Source organism: Lutra lutra, chromosome 11 (genome assembly GCF_902655055.1).
Source record: "Lutra lutra chromosome 11, mLutLut1.2, whole genome shotgun sequence".
In the NCBI taxonomy this organism is placed as follows: domain Eukaryota; kingdom Metazoa; phylum Chordata; class Mammalia; order Carnivora; family Mustelidae; genus Lutra; species Lutra lutra.
In genome coordinates, this window is record NC_062288.1 from 21,142,938 (window position 1) to 21,165,139 (window position 22,202).

The 22,202-nt window shown below is 38.9% G+C and overlaps 1 protein-coding gene across 3 annotated transcripts in view; it reads left to right on the forward strand.

Moving 5' to 3' along the window:
• Positions 1 to 22,202, forward strand: part of RELN (reelin) — a 518,586-nt gene that overhangs the window by 241,354 nt on the left and 255,030 nt on the right. For all 3 annotated transcript variants that reach the window (XM_047695315.1, XM_047695316.1, XM_047695317.1), the window contains exons 5-6: positions 2,883 to 2,915; positions 5,648 to 5,726. In XM_047695315.1, the coding sequence (XP_047551271.1) occupies positions 2,883 to 2,915; positions 5,648 to 5,726 (112 nt within the window). The remainder of the gene's footprint in view (positions 1 to 2,882; positions 2,916 to 5,647; positions 5,727 to 22,202) is intronic.

The following is a 22,202-nucleotide window of genomic DNA, read 5'->3' on the forward strand; positions in this document are numbered from 1 at the left end:
CTGGAATATTTTGTATTGAGATTCTGTAAAATTTAGAGTTGAAAATTAGATTCATGAACCCAGTTGTTCCATATCTACTTACAGGTTTTCTAATAACTGAATGAAATATCAGAAAATTATTTTTCTTTAATACTCGCATCCACCTTGACAAAATGAGTACATCTTTTTTTTTTAATATTTTATTGATTTATTTGAGAGAGAGAGAACACAAGAGGGGGGCAGGGTCAGAGGGAGAAGCATACTCCCCACCGAGCAGGGAGCCCGATGCGGGACTCAATCCCGGGACTTCAGGATCACAACCTGAGCCAAAGGCAGTTACCCAACCAACTGAGTACATGTTTTTTAGAAGAGATGGTTTAACTTTGATAAAGGCCTATCAGTTTCAAAACTATTTTTGACCAAGTAAATCTATTTACTGTTATGTCAACCTAGCAATATAACATGAGTTCCATAGGGATACTACCTAAATCAGAAACGTACTCCAAAATTATCATATCAACAAGAAGACATTTTTAAATATTTTTGGAGTCTTTTTGCAGACAATTAAAAAATGCTGTCGATTGCAATTAAAATCTTCTGCTTATTGATTCATGTTAAGACAATGTATAAAATCACTATTATTTGTATTTTAAAGATTTTACTTTCAGTATGAGTTCTCTTACTTTTCCAACCACTTTGCAAATAAACTCTTGCCTTCCTTGAAGCTCCAAATTCAGCTCATTCATTTGCAGTGTGATACTGGTCAGGCAACGTGCATCATTGTACCATGTTTTTGTCATTGATTATTGGTTAATTTATTATTAACCAATTATTAACCAATTAACCAATATATTAACCAATTAACCAATTATTATTAACCAATAATTGGTTAATTATTCCTCCTGTTTCAAGAACATATTAAATTAGAGTTAACAGTTCAGTGAATCTTTGTAAAACTATTCTATGATGTAACCAATAAGCATTAACACAAAACACAAGATCAGGGATGCCTGGGTGGCTCAGTTGGTTAGGCCGCTGCCTTCGGCTCCGGTCTGATCCTGGGGTCCTGGGATTGAATCCCGCATCGGGCTCCTTGCTCAGCGGGGAGCCTGCTTCCCCCTCTCTCTCTGCCTGCCTCTCTGCCTGCTTGTGTGTGTACTCTCTCTGACAAATAAACAAAATCTTAAAAAAAAAAAAAAAAACACGAGATCATTCCATTTTTCTTCTGTGGTTTTTTTTTCAAGAGTATCATAAGCTGGTGATGAGCCAGAGCTTTTGCATGTATGTACTAATTCTGTACTAACAATCGTATCCATGACACTTACCATAGAGTCTGTTTCAAAAAACCAAACATAGGAATTTTCAATATGTATAATATATTGGTATGAAGCCATAAGACAAAGATCAGCCTATAGTTTTAAAACTCTGTTAAGTCTGGATTTTTCACCTAACATAGCTGAAGCGCTCCATCATTGTGTGATTGAAACTAATTTTTTTCATGTCTAACTGAAATTCTTCCTAAACTGATGTAAGAGATTTAAAAATGTTTGTGTCGTAAATTCTAATTTTTAGATAGTGAATTGCCAAAATTTCTTTATAGACTCAGTAGTTCTTCGAGAAAAAAGAAAAATAACCAAAGTATTAATTGGGCCATGTCCCTTATTTGCAAAGTGCCTTTTCTGAAAATGAATATTTTTAACACCTACTCCTTTGCTCGTAAATGCCCAGAAAATCTTCAAGCTCTCATGGTTAAGTCCAAATTCCCTGGCATTCATTTCTATGATCTTGTCCCCTCCATCTTTCCAATATCACCTTTTTTACTCTTTCCTCTTAAACTTTTCATCCGGTCATGCTGAAATTCTTGTAGTTCCCCCCAAAGCCATTCTCTCTCTCTTTGAAGACTTATTTATTTGTTGAGAGGGAAAAATCAATGTGGGGGCAGTGAGGAGGGGAGAGAGAGAGAAATTCAAGTAGATGCCCTGCTGAACACAGAGCCCAAGTTCGGAGGAACCATGATATCATGATCTGAGCCCAAACCAAGAGTCGGACACTTAATAGATTGTACCACCCAGGTGACGCTCTTTTTTGCTTCTCTATGCCATTTCCTTTTATTCCAGAAAGAAGCACCTCTCTGCTCCCCTTTCTACCACCTCTCTTCCTTCTGCTCATCTTCCAAAACTCATCAGAAGGGAAGCCTGGGTAGCTCAGTTGGTTGATCGTCTCAGGTTATGATCACAGAGCTCGAGTTCCGAGTAGTGCTCCCCATTCAGTGGGGAGTCTGCTTCTCTCTCTGGCTCTGGCTCTGTCTCAGATAAAGAAATAAAACTATTTAAAAAAAAAATCCTTCAGCAGGGAAATCATCTTCTCTGGAAAATGTCGTCTTCTCTCCAGTCTGGCATTAGTATCCCTTCCTTGTCCTCTATCGCCCCCCAGCCTCCTCCAGACACACTGCCATAGCCCTTACTACACTACACTCTAAGCTACCAGATGGGAAGCTCTTCTGAGAGCCGAGGTGGTGCTTTTATCTATTTCCCTAAGACCCAGAACAGCCCCTGACAGGTACTGGGTGCTTGGAAAGAGTTTTGGCATATCCATTAACTATCACATCGCATTGATACTGTGTTTCAAGGGATACCTGACTGAGCTTATATAATAAACAACTATCCTGAGCATAAGGGGTTCTACTCTTCAGTTTAGAAGTAATGCATTACTTTTAAATAGAATAGTGAGTTGGATGTTTTACTCAATAGACATTTATTGACATTTTTTTCTTAGTCCTCTCAAAAAGTTTCAACCATTTAATTTGTATAGTATGGCCTAAGTTTTGTCATTGTATTTGCTTATTACCAGATTTTGCTTTCATTGCTAATCAATCATCTTTCCCATTTTCTCTCTCGGTCCAGCTCCGACAGAAGCCACGATGCACCCACATCTAGGTAAGTGGTCAGACCCTGAGGTCACTAATGTTAGTACTAGATGTGCATGTTTCACTCCTCTGTCTATGTGGGCAGATGATACAGAGGTGAGGAAACTTCCTGCCCTCTCTGATTTTCTCTGATCGTTCACTGGAATCAGTCTTAGGTTCAGATTATGCTTGAAACAGGACCTCACCATGGCGGCGGTCATGCTGCCCAGCTGGGGCTTATGGAGGGACTTTTGAACCTGTTAGTACGTTCAGCCTCGGGATCCTATTGACTGTGACCTTTTCATCCTGTATTCTGTGCTAAATGTTCCCCAGAGCTCCTGCCCGTCACAAATAGGAGATCATGGGCATAGTGGTAAGGAGGGTATGGAGGGATGGAGATCATTTCAGACTTCAGATACCTGTTCAGAGCAGTGCTGGGTTGCAAAAAGAGAAGGAGTTTGGTCATTTCTTTTAAAATTCAAATCAGGCTGTTTAAATAGCTCTAAGCTTTATTTCAAGGCACCACGTGAAGTTCCCACCTCTCATTTTTCTCATGTTCTTTCCATACGGCCATGCGAAGCAATGTTATATAGCAGTTAAGGGGATAGTTTCTGGAGCTGCTACCTCGGCTCATCTCACCTTCCCACTTGCTAGCCATGTACACGGAGTAAGTTACTTAGCCTGTCTGGGTCTCAGTTTCCTCGTCTGTAGAGTGGAAGTCATAATAATACCTACCTCTTAGGGTTATCCTGAGGCTGAAATGAATTCCTTTGTGTAAAGTGCTCAATGACATAATTTCTAAACACTAGAAAGCAGTAAACACGTGAACAAGAACCATTGAGGCTTACTCACACCTTTGTCAAACATTCTCTAGAAAACAAGTGATCTTTAAGAGTTAAGAGTTTCTCATCTGTGTTGGTGAAGATTTATTTTAAAAGCCATTTCCTACACTACATATGTCATAAAAATGAAGAATAAGTCATCCCAGCTGGCTCCAGCCTTTTCCGATGTCTCTTGCGCTGGGACTTGGAGATGGGTCAGTTATTTGTCTCTCGGGCTTTTCCTTTCAACATACAAACCCAATTCATTTATTTTTCTCTTTGGAGAATCTGCCTCGAGAAGCTCGACTTTCATGTAATGCTACGGCTTGGGGCCCTTCTTCTTTGGCAGACGAATGCCAGTGCTTAGAAGCCTGCCTTCTGGCAGCCCAGGCAGGCTGGTGACCCGCCGTGGCCCAGCTGAGTCTAGGCTAGCTTAGGTGTCTGGGAGAGCTGGACCCTGCAGGCAATTCAGGCCCCGCATCCGAAGGCTCAGAGGAATCATTAAATCACTCCCACGCACAGAACACATCACAGCGTTCTCTCCAGCGGAAATCCATATTCTCCCTGTTGTTCTGCCTAAGGCTTCGAGTCTGAGCAGCCATTGCTCTGAATACGTGCTGATTCACTGGTTGCTCAGATGTCGTTATGTGCTCACCTGCTGGCATACCTGGAATCAAGAGAGTGAGGGTGGCCGTGGGTGGCCGTGTCACCAAAGAGAATCTGGAAGTATGCTTCCTGATAGTTGGAGGTGACTTTAATTACCCCGTGAGTTAACAAATTATTTTCAAGTGAGCCAAAAAAAAATATGTATATATATATATATATATATATATATATATATATATATAATAAAATATATATGATAAAATATATTTTTTAAAATATAAATAAAAATATAAAATTGATAATAAAATTTTTTGTTACTTTTTTTGGTTAATCATATCCTATGATTTTAATTTTTTCCAAAAAGTGTGTGTAAACTCGTTCAAACAAAATTATACAAGCTGGAGAACTTATATTAGCCAAAACAACTTTCCCAAGCAGACCACAGGAATTGGATGAGAGAGGGTTTTTAAGCACTAAATTCATTTTTTACAACTTGAATAGAACCAGTGGTAGTTTCTCACACAATCTTAAAAATGAGGCGTGACTTTTTTTTTACTTGTCCGCCTTCTATTCAGTGGAAAAAGCACATATTCTACAGTTTATGAGGACAGTTTTTGCCCTTAGAATGGCTCAAGTTGTTCTAAAGCTGGAAAATGGGTACTTAATACCAGCCCAAGTGTAACGATGGCACGCTTTAAACTCTGGATGGCTCCCTGGTATTCCTTCTGACTTTTAACATGACTTTACTTGGGACTTTCATGGACTCATGTAGATCATTTCTCCAGTGCAGCTCTGGGGGAAGAAATGTTAACAATTTGCAACACATTAAATTAAAAAATGAGTGACTATAGAGAATGAGAGAAAACAAGTCAGGGCCAGAGGGACAGTAGGAAATAGAAGAGGAAATGGGTAAAATACCAAACATATTAGCCAACAGTGAACAGCCAGAATGTTCCTTCTCCTTCTACACTGTAAAGTGAGTTAACACTGAATCTTTTCTGAGCATATAGAGCTACCAGAGGCAAGTCTTGCATGACCTCTCTTTGTAGGTTAGTACTGACCTTGGCCTTCCTCCCTCGTCTAGCCGGTGACAATTTGGTAGAATTTCTCTTTGGGGACTCTGGTTTCCAGACTTCTGTGTGTCTAAACAGCAGAGCCTTTACCCTTTTCCCTTCATAGGTTAGGGACAAAGCAAATATCATCAACCATTCATTTAAAATTCAGCTTTAATTTAAAATATCGTTATTCCTTGTAAAGGTAGCACATTGACCCTTTCATGTAGCTGAATCTATTGTTTAGTGTAATTTTTTTTCTAAGTATTTTATTTTTCTTTTAGCTGAAGTACATAGTGACAGCATTATCCTACGAGATGACTTTGACTCCTACCACCAACTAGAGTTGAATCCAAATATATGGTAAGTTACAGGAATGTGCCTCACTTCAGTGTGTTTTTTCAATGCCAAGAAAACATGATGCTGACTGCTCCCTTGGAGCAGTTCATAACATTAAGTTGCATGTTAGCAATAAGGGATCAGTGAGAGTTGTGAGTTGTTCAGCTAGGAAGCAGAGCTGTGTAGACTGCATGGTGTCTATTTCGTGACTTCTTTAAGAGCTGAATGTAGGTGCCACCTCAAAGCCATGTGTATGGTTAGATTTTTTTTTTTCAGTTGTACAAGTTCTTTATGTAGAAAAAACTATGCTTTAGTGTGTCTAACAATTGTGTTTATGCTGAGCGAAAGAGGGGAAGTGGTCTGTCTGAAATGACAGGTGATTTGAGTCATACAAATAACTTCTAAGTTTTTTGACCACCTCATTATTTATACTCCATTGTCTCCTTCGAAGGCAGCTTAGATGCAACTCTGTGGGATATTTGAGGACAAAGAAATAATGAACCAAAATCATTCATTAAAAACTTGTTGAATACGTAAATGGATGCATGAATTTGTTGGCAATTTGTCGTACTTTTGCTGACTAGTGAAATAGGTCTGTCAACCTAGAGCTATAATCAATCTGTGTAATTTCTGGGAATGTCTGAATGTGGATTTTCTAGGACACTAAATGTTTTTGTATACACAATCAAGAGTTCAAAATAAATTTGAAGCTCAAATGTGAACTTTCGAGTTACAACCAAAATCCAAAGAAAGAAAGTGAAAAATACTGATTCAAATTGTATATGCAATGCTATTGCAGCATCATTTACAATAGACAAGATATGGAAGTAACCTAAATGTCTATTGATAGGTGAATGGATAAGGAAAGGGTGTGTGTGTGTGAGAGAGAGAGAGACAGTGAGTGATGGAATATTACACAGCCACAACAAAGGATGAGATCTGGTCATTTGCAACAACCTGGATGGACCTAGAAGGTATTATGCTAATGGAAATAAGTCAGATTGAGAAAGATAAATACCATATGATTTCACATATATGTGGAATCTAAAAAACAAAACAAATGAATAAACAAATCATAAACAAAAATCAGAATCAGACCTATAAATACGGAGAACACTGATGGGTGCCAGAGGGAAGGGGGGATGGGCAAAATGATGGAAGAGAGTGGGAGATACAGGCTTCTAGCTATGGAATGGGAATAAAATTCCTTCTAGCATAGGGAATATAGTCAGTGATATTGTGGTAGCATTGTATGGTGACAGGTGGTAGCTAGCTATGCTTGTGGTGAGCAGAACTGTGAATATACAGAAGCTGAGTCACTATGTCGTGCACCTGAAATGAATGTAACATTATGTGTCTACTATACTCAAATTCAAAAATTTTAAAAAGACTAAAATTCCATCCTCAAAAGTCAGCACATGATGTTCATGTCTGTTTTTCTTTATTTTCACTGTTCAACAAATATTAAGCAATAATCATTTTGATAACAATAAATTAAGAAGACATATAGTTCCTCTTCTCAAGTAGCTTACAGTTTAGCAGAAGATATACTAAGAACATATTTTTAAAAACCTTATGATCCAGGATAGAAATTCTTTAAGTATCATAGAGGGGTACAAATTAGCATAGGTACTGTAGTTCGAAAAAAGAGAAAGATGACTCTGGTGGGATTTTCTTGGAGAAAGTAACCCTTGAGCTGAGCGTTGAAGATGACAGAAGGGCTGGTGCTTCAATACTAGATGGAGGAATGTCTTCTTTTTTTCTTCTTCTTCTTCTGTCTTCTAGAAAGATCTATATACTATAGAGTAAAAATCAGACTGGACAGAGTCATAAAGTCTCATAACTTATCTGCCATTTAAGAAATAATTTACCAATAAAATTTCACTTCCCTGTGAACATATCCTAAATATAAGTTTCTTAAAATAAATTGAAAATCTTTATTAAGAAAAGGCCAATGAAACTTTCTAAGCACTGCTTGTACCCAGGAAAAGTTCTTCCTCCCCCTGACATTTGGGTTTTTTATATTCCATTAATATAGATGTTATCAGATGATTTGTTTCTTTCAAGGCAAGTTCATTTCTGTCAAGCTAATTCATTGTCTTCACCAAATTTTCTTGACAGATACAAAATGTGACTTTTATGTGGTTCAAATTCTTTTGTTTTTGAAATCAATAAAACATGATTGATTTTGCTTCACCCATTTTCATGACTGATCTGATATATGCTTCCTTGACCGAAGTTATGGATTTTGTGTCCCTTTCACTTAAGCTATGTTTCTCCCACTTAAAAAAAAATTTTTGTTAACTTTAAAAAGCCACGTACTTCTGTTTTCTATCAAATATACTTAGAGTAATTTTACTTTAACCCTTACTGCTCACAGTCTCCTTCATGTAGTCCCTTTAAGATTTAAAAACAAAACAAAACAAAAAACTCCCAACTATGAACCTCTCATCGTTTGAGAGATGATTTTGTTGAGCAAAAAGGTGGCAGAGTTTTTGATGTCAGGTGTGACTCCTATGATTCTTGAGCTCGCCATGGGCCAGCTGGGTACCTTGAGAAAAGTGACAAGGTTCCTTTACCGCACTGAGCCTGTTTCCTGGTCAGTAAAAGTGAGATAAATACTGTTTTTACAGCTTCATTCTAGTTTGATGAGACCTTTGGCTGCAAAGGTCTGGCGTCAAGTCTGGTATCGTAGGTGCTCAGAAAATGTAGTTCCTTCCCCTCTTTGCTTCTCTCTCTCTTCTCTCTTTCCCTCTTTCTTTCTCTGTCTCATCCTTACCTGCTCTGCTCTCTTCCCCTGCTTTCCTTCCTCTCTCCTTTTCTCCCTCCTTCTCTTTGTTCCTTCCTTTCTTCCTCCTGTGCTGATTTGTGCAATGTTCTCCCTGCCTCCTCTAAGCCCACATAGGACCCCAAATCATTATTAGCTTAAAAATTGTCAGGGTGCCTGGGTGGCTCAGTCGGTTAAGCGCCTTTGGCTCAGGTCATGATCCCAGGGTTCTGGGATTGAGCCCCACATCTGGCTCTCTGCTCAGCAGGGAGCCTGCTTCTCCCTCTCCCTCTGCTTGCTGCTCCCCTAGCTATGCTCTCTCTCTCTGAAAAATAAATAAATAAAAATCTTTTTTAAAAATTTCTCAACCAATTTATTTAAATGAGTCCTCAATTCTTCCCTCATTACATTTGGATGAAAAACAGTCATCAGAGTAAATGCATCTGTATTATATAATATATGAGTCATATGTTTGTGAAAATAGAGTAGAATCACAGAGAAGGAGAAAAAAGATGATAGACACTGTCTCAGAATCCTTAAAAATAGATGTAAACTCCCTAAAGTCAGAAACCAGCAGCCAATAAAATCAGACATCCCAGTCAAATTTTTCAAGTAACGTAAGGAAGCCCTACTTTTTTGGATTTCTATGGGCAGTTATGACTCTCCTGAAATCCCTTTTTTAAGAATGCGTACTGGCATATGAGTTTTGTTCTCTGTGATCTTGTCTTTGATTCTCTCCCCCTGACCCCGCAGAATTAGAAATCACTGGGCAACTTGGACAATGTGGGAAGGAGAAAACCTTGCTGCCCAGTCTGGAACTCTGTGCCTCTGTGCCTCCTACCACATAGAGCAGAGGGTCTGGGGCACCGCTGCTGGCCAAATTCCCATGACTAAGTACATCACCAGGGAATTTGCCACAAGAGAAAAACGTACTGCTTTTATAAGCATGTTTCTGCCCCAGGGTTTAAAAATCATCATATGCATTATTTAATTTGTAATTTTTAAGGACACGCTGAAGAATAAATTAAGAAACTGAAGTCGTGTCTGCGCAGTGAGGGAGAGGTAGAATCGTTTAAAAATTAACCGCTCACAACTTATTTGCTTCCATTAACTTCATCTAATAAAATCAAATTTTTTCACTCCATTACATGTAATTTTTGATAGCCAAGCTTATTATCTCATGTACAAAACACTGTACATAAAAAACAAGGACCATAAAACAATATGACTATTATTATGAATGAACATAACATCCCAGTTACTATTCCAAGTGTCTGGCTGCAGTTGGAATAGAGCCAAGAAACTTTTTTTCCATCGATTCAATGTTGAATGTTTTATATATTTAGTTTAAATATTAGATTTCATTAAAAAATAATAAATTTACTTGGCAAAAAGTCCAATCATGTTTAAAAAAATTAAATAATAAAAATAAGCCTTCCTCCCAAACAGCACCTATATTCCCTTCCTCCAGGGGCAACAACCGTTAGCCATTTCTGCCAGTCCTTCCAGAAATTGTTTATGCTTACACAAGTGCGGCAGTTACAAATTCTCTCCACAAACTTGGGCATCAGAGAAATAAAACTTTCTTTATTCTTTCATAACCCAACTTAATTTCTTTTTATTGTCCATCTCCTACCAGTGATGAAAACTTAACTTCAGTCACCTTTGGCTAACCCTCTTCCATTTTCCTGATGTTGTAAGAAAGTTTCAGAGGACTTATTGGCAGAAAGGCGGGTGGTGGTATGAGGGAGTACCTCTGGTCTCCTAGTCATCTGTTCCTGCTGATACCCATGGCGTCTCCATGTCTCATCTAGTCTTTGGTGACTGGTCCACACAGACAGCCTTTGTCCTCATCCTACCCATTCGTTCAGGGCAGGGCTCTGTGTTGATGCCGGCTAAGGACCAGGAAACTGTGCTGCTGCTCCTGGATCTGGGCCCCCGGGCATCTTGGCGACACTGTGCTCCGGTACACTGTCACGCAGCTTGTGTCCTTCTACCTCCCCGAAATGCAGAGTGTCTCGTCCTTCTGCTCTTTGTTCCCCCATTATCTCTGGGGCTCTGCCAGGGAAGCGTTGGTCCCCCACTCCCCCACCTCCAGGGACTTCTGATTGCTTTGTTTGAATGGGAGATGACAAGTCAATTTACAAAGGGAGAGAACAACAAAGCCCCCTCAGGGGAGTATAGCAGTGGCTCAGGTTTGTTGAGAGTTATGTTTCTTCACTTCTCGGGTGCCCTGATGTCTGTCCATGTGGAAGTCTACCTCTACACGGCAATGGTGACTTCATCCATTCGAATGTGTCCTTGGCCATGAGGGGGCAGGAGCAGTATCAGCACTGCTGACAAGTCTCCAGTATCATTTCAAGTGTGTTACTATGATGGAAGGGATCAGGAGTGTCTTATTCATATAGAAGCCATCACCCAACCTCCAGAAAAAGGGACGTGACTGGGCGCCTGAGTGGCTCAGTCAGTTAAGCATCTGCCTTCAGCTCAGGTCCTGGGATCGAGCCCCACATCAAGCTCCCTGCTCAGCAGGGCGTCTGCTTCTCCCTCTCCCTCTGCTCCCCCACCCCCCACTTGTGCTCTCTCTCTTGCTTACTCTCTCTCTCAAATAAATAAATCAAATCCTTTTTTTAAAAAAGGGGAAGTGAGAAGAAAACCCTCATATAGCTACAGTTAGAAGAAATGAAGGACCTACAAATAGGCTTTATCTCATTAACATTTCACTGTAGCATCTACCACTTGTACATCGACTGTACTTTCATAGTTCCTTTCAATAAATTAAACTTTCTTCATGTGATATAAACGCTACCAGTATTTCATATGAATGGAGCACAAGTTTGGTTTTGTTTTATTAAAAAGAAACATAACTAATCGCCCCAAACTGGGAGCATCCCAGGTACCCATCATCAGAAGAATGGATAAACAGTGACATAACCACACAATGGAATACTATTCAGCCATAAAAAGGAATGAACTGTTGGTAGTTGAAAAAGCACAGTTTAATCTCAAAAATATTATGTTGAATGAAAGAAGCCAGACCCAGAATAGTTCTTTTTTCTTTTTAAGATTTCATTTATTTGATCTTACTATGTGATTCCACTGAAATTTAGGATAGGTAAAAATTATCTAAAATGCTAGAAATTAGATCAGTGATTGTTTCTGGGATAAGAGAGAGATTGACTGGTAAGGGCAGGAGGAGCTTTCTAGGGGTAACGAATGTGTTGTATATATATATTTTTTAAGATTTATTTATTTATTTATTTGACAGAGAGAGACACAGCGAGAGAGGGAACACAAGCAGGGGGAGGTGGGAGAGGGAAAAGCAGACTTCCCACTGAGCAGGGAGCGCGATGTAGGGCTTGATCCCAGGACTCTGGGATCATGACCTGAGCTGAAGGCAGACGCTAAATGACTGAGCCACCTAGGTGCCCTGTTGTATATGTCTTGAGGGGCCTGGGTTACATAGATGTGTGTGCACTTGTCAAAGCTTGAGGTCTGTACAGGTCACTGTGTCCAAATTTACCTCAATGAATAAATTCAGCAATAACAAGAAAATGTGAAAAGATAAGAAAGAGGAGACATTATTGATTCATAACTCGTGGTTATGAAGAGTTCAGAGCAAAAGAAAGTTAAAGGAACTAGAAAGTGAATAATTTGTGAAAAGCGACTTAAGTTTTCTTAGGAAGTGCCTTTATCCTCCAAGCAATTACAAAGTCAAACAGGAATCCTTGTTTTGCTTAACGGATTATCCCTTTAATGCTTGTTTTCGAAGATCACAGAAGGCATTTGGGGCTGTAATATCACTAGGCTCTGATGTTCTAGTGGGAAACGTGGGACTGTTAGGAAACATGATGATAAATGACAACTTGATGACAACAGATGTTTTCCCTCCAGCACAATAATAATAGCAGAGATGTCCTTTTCAGCAGAGACCAGGGAAGAACAGGAGTCAGTCCTCAGAACAAGCGTCTTCAGCGAGTAGGTCATGATGCCAAAGGAAGATAAGACATCAGGAGGAAAGATGCAAATGAAGTTGTCTCAGGTCCTCTGGTACATGAAGACCTCTGTCCATGGGTTTAGCATACAGAAAGCCCCTCAGTTTATAGCTAAAGAAGCTAAAGCTATGGGTAGCTTTGTGTAAGGTTGCTTGAATCCAGAAGAGACTAGAAGATTTCCATTTGTATCTGGGACAGATCATACTACAGGACCGGCAGAAGGGAGATCACGTGTCTGCTGCAACTCGTATTGTCTTGAAAATACTAATTTATTGGAGCAGTTATTCTGAAATAGAGCAAAAACATGGTGATTTGGCTGATCACAGTTTATTTTGTTTGAAAAGAAGGACTGTCTGAACAAAGACTATAAAAAGACTGAGGTTTAAGGATGGGAGGAGGTGAATTATTCTAGCTGGAGCTTTATTCAGTGACTAAAAGCTTAGCCCATAAGAGAGAACAAGTCAAGCAAGCAGAAAAATTGCTTCCCGATTCATTGGTATCTTGGAGGCCCGCCCCCCAAGAAAAAAACAAAAACAGAGAGAGGACCCCCATTTAGTAGGCAAGTGTGAGAACCACAATGTAAGTGGTTTCCAAGAAATCAGAAGAATAAAAAGATAGACTGATGAGCTGTGTCAATGGGAAGGAAACTGCATTAAAGGCCATCCACTTTGCTCAAGGTCCAGGAGGCCCAGGGGCAGGAAGCCTGGAAGACAGGGATGGGTGAAGGGGAGGACTGACCATGGACACCAAGGGCTCTACAGCACTGCTAAAGGATTTCTGGTGGATTTTGTTGGTAATGCTGATCACGTAGAAGACATATGACCTCATAGACTTCTGCGTTACATAGTGGAACACAGACTATAAACCTTCCATTTTCTTTCAAGAGCAGGTGACCAAGGGAGATCATGAATAGATGTGAATAGTCAGGCAAAAGAAATCTTTTCTCTGAGATAAGACACCTTTGCCAGAATCTCTAATGTATCTACCTATTTGTGAGTTATAAAATTATTATTTGATTTTTTTAGGGTCTCTGGTCCAATACTCTGATCTTATGGCATCCTTCTCTACTTTTTCTCTCACTTCCTCCCTCTTGACTTCTTCACCTCTTCCCACTCTTTCTGTTTCTTCTCTTTTGTTAATAACTTTTTTCTCTTATTACAAAACTCTCCTCTTGCCTTCCTCTCCTGCCTCCTCCCCCTCCTTCCTCTTCTTCTCTTACCATGATGTCATTGCTCTGGGGAAAAGCTTCTTCTACAATAGAAAGGTTAACCAGGAGGTGTCCTACCGATAAAATAAGGTGTGAATCTTGAGGCTTATTATCTCCTTCTTTAATCTCTGTTTTAGATGACAGAAGTAAGAGCTCACTCAATGGAATTAAATGTCAAGTACATTTTGAAACAAGGGAGAAAATATTTCTTCAAGCAGCATGTAGTGGAATTCACCATAGTAGGAGGTCAGAATATTACATGCAGGAGTAGGATATTAGAAGAGTTATTTTCAACCCAAATAGTATTTGTCATTGTACCTGTTAACAAAGAGATCAAAATTTAAAACTCCCTAGTGAAATAAAAAGAGCTCTCTTCCTTTCCTCAGTGAGAAGTAATGAGGATGAGCCATAAATGGGGTTTGTCATTTTCACATCAAGGGCATGTGTTAGCTTCTTAAAAAAAAAAAAAAAAAAAAAAAAAAAAAAAAGGCATGACATCGTTGAAGGTGATATTATTCTCAGTCTTATAGAGTGAAATTTCCTTGCTGTTTTTCTAAAAATATTCCACATTTACAAAGAGAAGAGGGTTTTTTTTAAAAGCTTTATCTTTCACAAGAAAATAGTTATGCCCTTTTCATTATGAAACATTGTCTCTTTATTATAAAATGTGGTCAGAAGTTGAATGTTCTCATTGTTGAGGTTTGAGTGGAAAGTACCAGGAGCTCTGGTATCTTCAGAAGAAGCCAGTGGACTGCCCAGCTACCAAATGGCCCTCAGGGCCCCCTTTACTCTGGTGGATTCACCATCCCTCATCTGGCCTTGCCTTGTAGACTCACACATCAGATTCTGTCAGACACATAGTGTGAGCGGTTCCAGAGAGAAAAGTCATGTTATCCTTGGAGTCAAGAGATTTTTCTTTTCCTTTTTCCATTTTCAAATACTTTTTCTAGTCAGTGCCCATATTAAAATTATTTTAATATCTCCATTCGGAAATGCTGGTAGATACACAATTCTGGCTCATAGAATGCTGGATTGCTTCTTGGAGGCTGAGTCTCAGGCACTGACTTACTCAGAGGCAATAAATTCTGGAGAGATCATCCGATGTCCTCAATCTTGGGGACAAACGGCATGTATCTCAAATGAGAATTTGATGATAACTGATCGTCAGTGACTTTCCAGGTGATTAACTTGTCTCAGCAGAATGCCTGACTAAAGGCTGAAGTGATTTCACTCTGCTGTAGAAAGAAGAATGAGCCATGTAATTAGACGGCTCTTGAGAAAATAATGTTTCAATTATTTATTTATTGTTAGGAAGATGATGTCACCACAACCATTCATAAATCTTCTGTTGTGTGAAGGAGCCCAGTTTTCTCATTATCCTCCTCCTCTTTCCTGTGTCCTTAAAGTCCTGTGTGAGTCACTGCCTTACGTGGGGAACATGTCCTCCAGGGACATTCCACTTCAGCTTCCTCCGTGCCTACGGAACGGGTAGTTGGCATGTTTTCCAGCCTAATAATTTTTCAATCAGGATTGAAAGCATAATTATACCTTCAGAAGTATACACTATCCAGCAAAAATGCACATTACATATAATTCTTTATCCCAGACAAACACAGCCACCTAAATAATAAAAAACAAAGACAGAGAATTGACACCAAATAATAAGTTTCAAATTGCCAAGGACCTTGTTACAGTGAAAAACGAAACCTTGGTTCAAAACATTTCTTTTTCTTTTTAAAATTTTTTTTACATATTGCATGGAGCACTGGGCGTTGCACGTAAACAACGAATCTTAGAATGCTACATCAAAAACTAATGTATGGTGACTAAGATAACACAATAAAAAAATAAAAATAAATTAATTTTTTCTCTTCTTTTTTCTTTTATGTTTATAGTTTGACCTTAGATGTGTTGGTCAACAAGTACCTGCCTTTATGTTTACTGATCCTTTTATGTTTTCGTTAGTGAAAAACAAGTGTGCTCGTCTGTGTTTAAGAGAGTGAAGAATTATCTAAGGTTGTACATAAACGAAAGAACATTGAATTTGATGATGTACTTCAAATTCATTCTTAACATTTCCTGTGAAGTTCATGACATCTTTATTATTTTTGTTACATTTTCATAACAAAATCCTTTTATCAAATAAAAAAAAAACTTTTAAGAAAAGTCATCGTAGCTTTTCAAATTAAACTCATGACAGTAAAAAGAATGACAAACATTTTTTTCAGGGCAAATTATTTCTAGGGGATTAGTGTTCTTTCCTCTTACTGACTGTGTTAGAGTGGGCTGGGAAGAATGTTGGACAAGGAGTCAGGAAACCCGAATTCTAGTCCTGTTCTATCATTTGTAAAATGAAGGGTGACGAGACTCGGGGATATTTCAGATGACCTCTAACTCAAACGTGCAATGATCTGTTAACTCTAGTAATAGATAAGCTTCATGTGGAAACTAAGCGTGTGATAAATGGGTTCAGAGAGAGCTTAATAGATTCGGGCTTTGCGTGGTCTTTGGGGATAGCAAGCATTTCCTTCAAAATCTCTTTTAATCACACTGCTCATGGCGGAATGTATTTCAAGGTATACAGTTCATATGATACGCCATGGTATTTGTCAAATTCTTATATTCTGTTTTTCATATTGGGAAAAAGGAAAGGAAGGGGGAAGTTTTCTTAGATTAGGGAAAGTATTATTAGGCAGAAAAACAATCCATTTCTAATCCTTAGCCTAGGAGGTCACATTCCTTTTTAAATTGAAAAATAAAAGTCTGTTTAACTGGATTATTTAAAACTTCCTTCTTCCCACCAATCTCTGAAGCATATGGTACCTAACTTTACAAACTCGGTCATTTTCCTGAGAAAACTCAGTTGTTAGGCCACAGTTTGAATGTTTGTTTACATCTGTAGGTTTTTGAAACTCACCTTCTCTTTCTGACATGGGTCACTTCTTCTGGGAACCCATGAGCACTAGCTGCCCTTTGTACTGTCTAGTCTCCATCAAGATCATTGTTTCATGATGAAATTATGGTATCTTTTCCTTTCTGATAATGGCATTCATATGCATAGTATTACAATGGTTAACTTTATAGAAAAAACATAAGGAAGGTCATGTTATAGATACATTATTAGGGAAGTTACCTTGATGAGCAACACAGATTTTTAGGAACCAAAACGAACCCGCTGCCAACAGTCATGGAAAAGGAAGAGGAGATAGGCTCAGACTGCTATGCGCTGAAAGGTCACGATGATGGTTAGAACTCTCCACAAACCAGACCGGAGGCAATATGATGGATTGTTCCCTCGGGATCCATTCTTGGATCTCTTCTCTTTTCACTTCGTAATATCCTTCCCTCTTTCCTGACTCCCATGCACTCCAGTGATTTCAACCACTTAAACTGTCGTATCAGTGATGATCTCCTTTCTCTGAAGTTCAGGTACTTATGACCATTGTCAGCAGGTCATCATCAGTTATGGGCAGAACCAGAGAGCAGTCACTTTCCAAGCCCCATAATTCTCTAGGGTTGTGCTGTCCCAATATGGCAGCCACTAGTCACGTACACAGGTGTTGGGCACTTGACATGTTGCCAGTCCGAATTGAGATGTGCTTTAAGTATAAAATGTACCCCACTTAGTATGAGAAGACTTAGTAGGAAAAAAGAATGTAAGCTATGTCATTAATAATTTTCCATTAATTACATGTTAAAATAGAATTCAAATATATTGGGTTAAATAAAATATTGAAACCAATTTCACCTGTTCCTTTTTACCATTTTTTAAAAAGATTTTATTTATTTTAGAGAAAGAGAGAGCGTGCATGAGCTCGGGAGGGGGAGAGGGAGAGAGAATCTCAAGCAGACTCCATACTGAGTGCAGAGCCCAGTACAGCACTTGATCACACAACCCTAAGGGCATGACCTGAGCTGAAATCAAAAGTCGGATGCCTAACCAACTGTGCCACCCACGCACCCCCCTTTTTACTTTTAAACGTAGCCATTAGAAAGTTGAAAATTACATATGTGGCTTACATTAAATTTCTGTTAAATAAGAATACTCTAGAATGTGCCCACTTTTCTCCATCTCTACCTTATTTCAAGGCACTATGACATCTTACTTGTGTTACATCAGTTGTCCTGTTTCTTTTACTTCTAATCCATCATTTGCTAGAGTAATTTTACTAAAAGTTGGATTTGTATCATGACTTTGGAAATAGAATGCAAGTTTGAATCCCAGTTCTATAATTTATAAGTTGTATAACCTTGGACAGTCATTTAATATTTCTAAATCTCAGTGTGAACATCCTCTCAATGGGGATTAAAAATGGAGGGAGGGGGTTTTATATGAATTTACTGAGTCATTGTGTGTAAATGGTGCAAGCAGCCTTCCACGAACTGGTTCCCACTTTCCAGCCCCATCCTTAGCTACCCTTCTGTATGTAGCAGTATGATTCCGGTCATACTAACTCGCTGAAGTGGCAGTTCTACTTCTGTGTCATCCCCTCTGTGTTCTTTGTGCCCTGTCACACCCTCACCTTTCTTCTTTCTTGAGTAACTTCTAGTTCTCATTCAGGACCAGATCTGGGACCACCTCCTTCGGGAACTTTCCCTTCCATCCTCAGTCTGAATCAGGTGCCATGATAGTCGGTACATAATCAGGACATATCTACGTAAGAAGTGAGGGGCTGTGGAAAATGTTTATGAGTGTTGGAATTAGCAAGCCCGGGGCCATACTGCAACTCCATCACCTTCGTAGCTGGGTGACTTGAGCAAATGTTTAACTTCTCTGAGGCTCAGTGTTCTTATAAGTAAAATGAGGACACCGACAATTATCTTATAGAGAGGTTGAGAGATTTACATGGGCTTTAGAATGTCTGGCATAGAGAAAGAAGGCCATAAATGCTATCATTGCATTGGCACCCTATGTTGTAACTGTGTGCTTGTTTCTCTGCTTTGTCTTCTGTAGTGTGTAGTCCTGGAAGAAATAACACTGTTCTATTGGTCTTTGTACCATTAAAGCTTGCCATAGTGCCTGTAGGTCCTTAACACAAGTTTGGTAATTATAAGAATGAATTAATGAATGATGAACAAATAAACACAATGGCAGCCAAGAGTATGTTGGATTCGACCACCCAGAGGGATGGGCATTCAGGATAAATTTAATTAATTTCTCAGGCTGTGAGAAATTCAAGCAAAGGACATTTAAAAGACATTGGCAGAAAGTTGATGGATTTGTTCCATCAGTCCTTGCTGAAGCCATTGTTCTTCCAAGAAGCAGCAACCCAGTGAGTAATTCTAAATACATGATAATTCTAAAGCTTTAAGTTCAACAGGGTATCAATGCCTTTATAAATTTTATTTCAAGTTTCTGGATCTATAACACAACAAATTAAGAAAAAAGTCTGGAAGGGTTGTTGAGCCAAATGGGAAGAAGGGCTGTTACCTGTTTACTCTTTTCTTGTGTTTGCTGGTTTTCTAACTCCTATTGCCTTACAAAATCAAAGTGGTTGCAAACACATCACACATCTGTTGTCTAGCCACTGGTTCCCCAATGCCAGGCTGTAGGCCATCAATGTTAGAATTGCCTTGAAACAATATACAGACTTCTATGTTGCACCTGATTCCCATTTAATAAAAGCTGTAGGGAAGAGGGTGTCTTACTTTTCTGATATACAGTTGATTTGGAAACTGATGATCAATATTTGTGGATAGATGGATGATTGCTAATGGAATTCAAACATCAAGCCTCAGGCTTCATATCAACAATGACACTTTTATTATTAAGTAATTAATCTGCTTATCTTATATCTTTAAAATTGAAGTAGAGTTGACATATAATATTTATACTCGTTTCCGATGTATAATGTACTTATTTGACATTTATAGACATTATGAAATACATCACCATGATAAGGATATTTACCATCTGTTACCATATGAAGTTATTGCAGTAATATTGACTATATTCCCTCTGCTGTATCTTATATCCATGTGACTTATTTGTTTTATAACTAGGAGTTTATACCTTTCAGTTCCTTTCACTTAAATCATTCCTCCCCTATCCCATGGAAACCACCAGCTCTCTTTATTTATGAATCTCTTTCTCTTTGTTTGTTTCTATTTTTTTTTTTTAGATTCTATATGTAAGTGAAATTATATGGTATTTGTCTCTCTCTGACCAACTTATTTCCCTTACCACAATACCTTCTAGGTCATCTATGCAGTCACAGATGACTAGATTTCATTCATTTTTTTTTTTTTAAGATTTTATTTATTTATTTATTTGACAGAGAGAGAGAGATCACAAGTAGGCAGAAAGCCAGGTAGAGAGAGAGGGGGAAGCAGGCTCCCTGCTGAATAGAGAGCCCAATGCGGGACTTTATCCTAGGACCCTGAGATCATGACCCAAGCCGAAGGCAGAGGCTTAACCCACTGAGCCACACAGGCACCCCTTCATTCTTTTTTATGACTGAGTAATATTCCTCTGTGTGTGTGTTTGTGTGTGTGTGTGTGATCGTTGTTATCCATTTATCTATTGATAGATACTTAGATTGCTTCTGCATATTTGGCATTGTAAATAATTCTGCAATAAACATACTGGTGCATTTATCTTTTTGAGTTAATTTTTGTTTGTTTGTTTTTTATTATTTTTTATAAACATATAATATATTTTTATCCCCAGGGGTACAGGTCTGTGAATCGCCAGGTTTACAAACTTCACAGCACTCACCATAGCACATACCCTCCCCAATGTCCATAACCCCACCCCCCTCTCCCAACCCCCCTCCCCCCATCAACCCTCAGTTTGTTTTCTGAGATTAAGAGTCACTTATGGTTTGTCTCCCTCCCAATCCCATCTTGTTTCATTTACTCTTCTCCTACCCCCTTAACCCCCCATGTTGCATCTCTTCTCCCTCATATCAGGGAGATCATATGATAGTTGTCTTTCTCCGATTGACTTATTTCGCTAAGCATGATACCCTCTAGTTCCATCCACGTCATCACAAATGGCAAGATTTCATTTCTTTTGATGGCTGCATAGTATTCCATTGTGTATATATACCACATCTTCTTTATCCATTCATCTGTTGATGGACCTCTAGATTCTTTCCATAGTTTGGCTATTGTAGACATTACTGCTATAAACATTCGGGTGCAAGTGCCCCTTCGGATCACTACGTTTGTATCTTTAGGGTAAATACCCAGTAGTGCAATTGCTGGGTCATAGGGTAGTTCTATTTTCAACATTTTGAGGACCCTCCATGCTGTTCTCCAGAGTGGTTGCACCAGCTTGCATTCTCACCAACAGTGTAGGAGGGTTCCCCTTTCTCCGCATCCTCGCCAGCATCTGTCATTTCCTGACTTGTTAATTTTAGCCATTCTGACTGGTGTGAGGTGATATCTCATTGTGGTTTTGATTTGTATTTCCCTGATGCCGAGTGATGTGGAGCACTTTTTCATGTGTCTGTTGGCCATCTGGATGTCTTCTTTGCAGAAATGTCTGTTCATGTCCTCTGCCCATTTCTTGATTGGATTATTTGTTCTTTGGGTGTTGAATTTGCTAAGTTCTTTATAGATTTTGGACACTAGCCCTTTATCTGATATATCGTTTGCAAATATCTTCTCCCATTCTGTCAGTTGTCTTTTGGTTTTGTTAACTGTTTCCTTTGCTGTGCAAAAGCTTTTGATCTTGATAAAATCCCAATAGTTCATTTTTGCCCTTGCTTCCCTTGCCTTTGGCGATGTTCCTAGGAAGATGTTGCTGCGGCTGAGGTCGAAGAGGTTGCTGCCTGTGTTCTCCTCAAGGATTTTGATGGATTCCTTTCTCACATTGAGATCCTTCATCCATTTTGAGTCTATTTTCATGTGTGGTGTAAGGAAATGATTCAATTTCATTTTTCTGCATGTGGCTGTCCAATTTTCCCAACACCATTTATTGAAGAGGCTTTTTTCCATTGGACATTCTTTCCTGCTTTGTTGAAGATTTAGTTGACCATAGAGTTGAGGGTCTATTTCTGGGCTCTCTATTCTGTTCCATTGATCTATGTGTCTGTTTTTGTGCCAGTGCCATGCTGTCTTGATGATGACAGCTTTGTAGCAGAGCTTGAAGTCTGGAATTGTGATGCCACCAACTTTGGCTTTCTTTTTCAATATTCCTTTGGCTATTCGAGATCTTTTCTGTTTCCATATAAATTTTAGGATTATTTGTTCCATTTCTTTGAAAAAAATGGATGGTACTTTGATAGGAATTGCATTAAATGTGTAGATTGCTTTAGGTAGCATAGACATTTTCACAATATTTATTCTTCCAATCCAGGAGCATGGAACATTTTTCCATTTCTTTGTGTCTTCCTCAATTTCTTTCATGAGTACTTTATAGTTTTCTGAGTATAGATTCTTAGCCTCTTTGGTTAGGTTTATTCCTAGGTATCTTATAGTTTTGGGTGCAATTGTAAATGGGATTGACTTAATTTCTCTTTCTTCTGTCTTGTTGTTGGTGTAGAGAAATGCAGCTGATTGCTGTGCATTGATTTTATATCCTG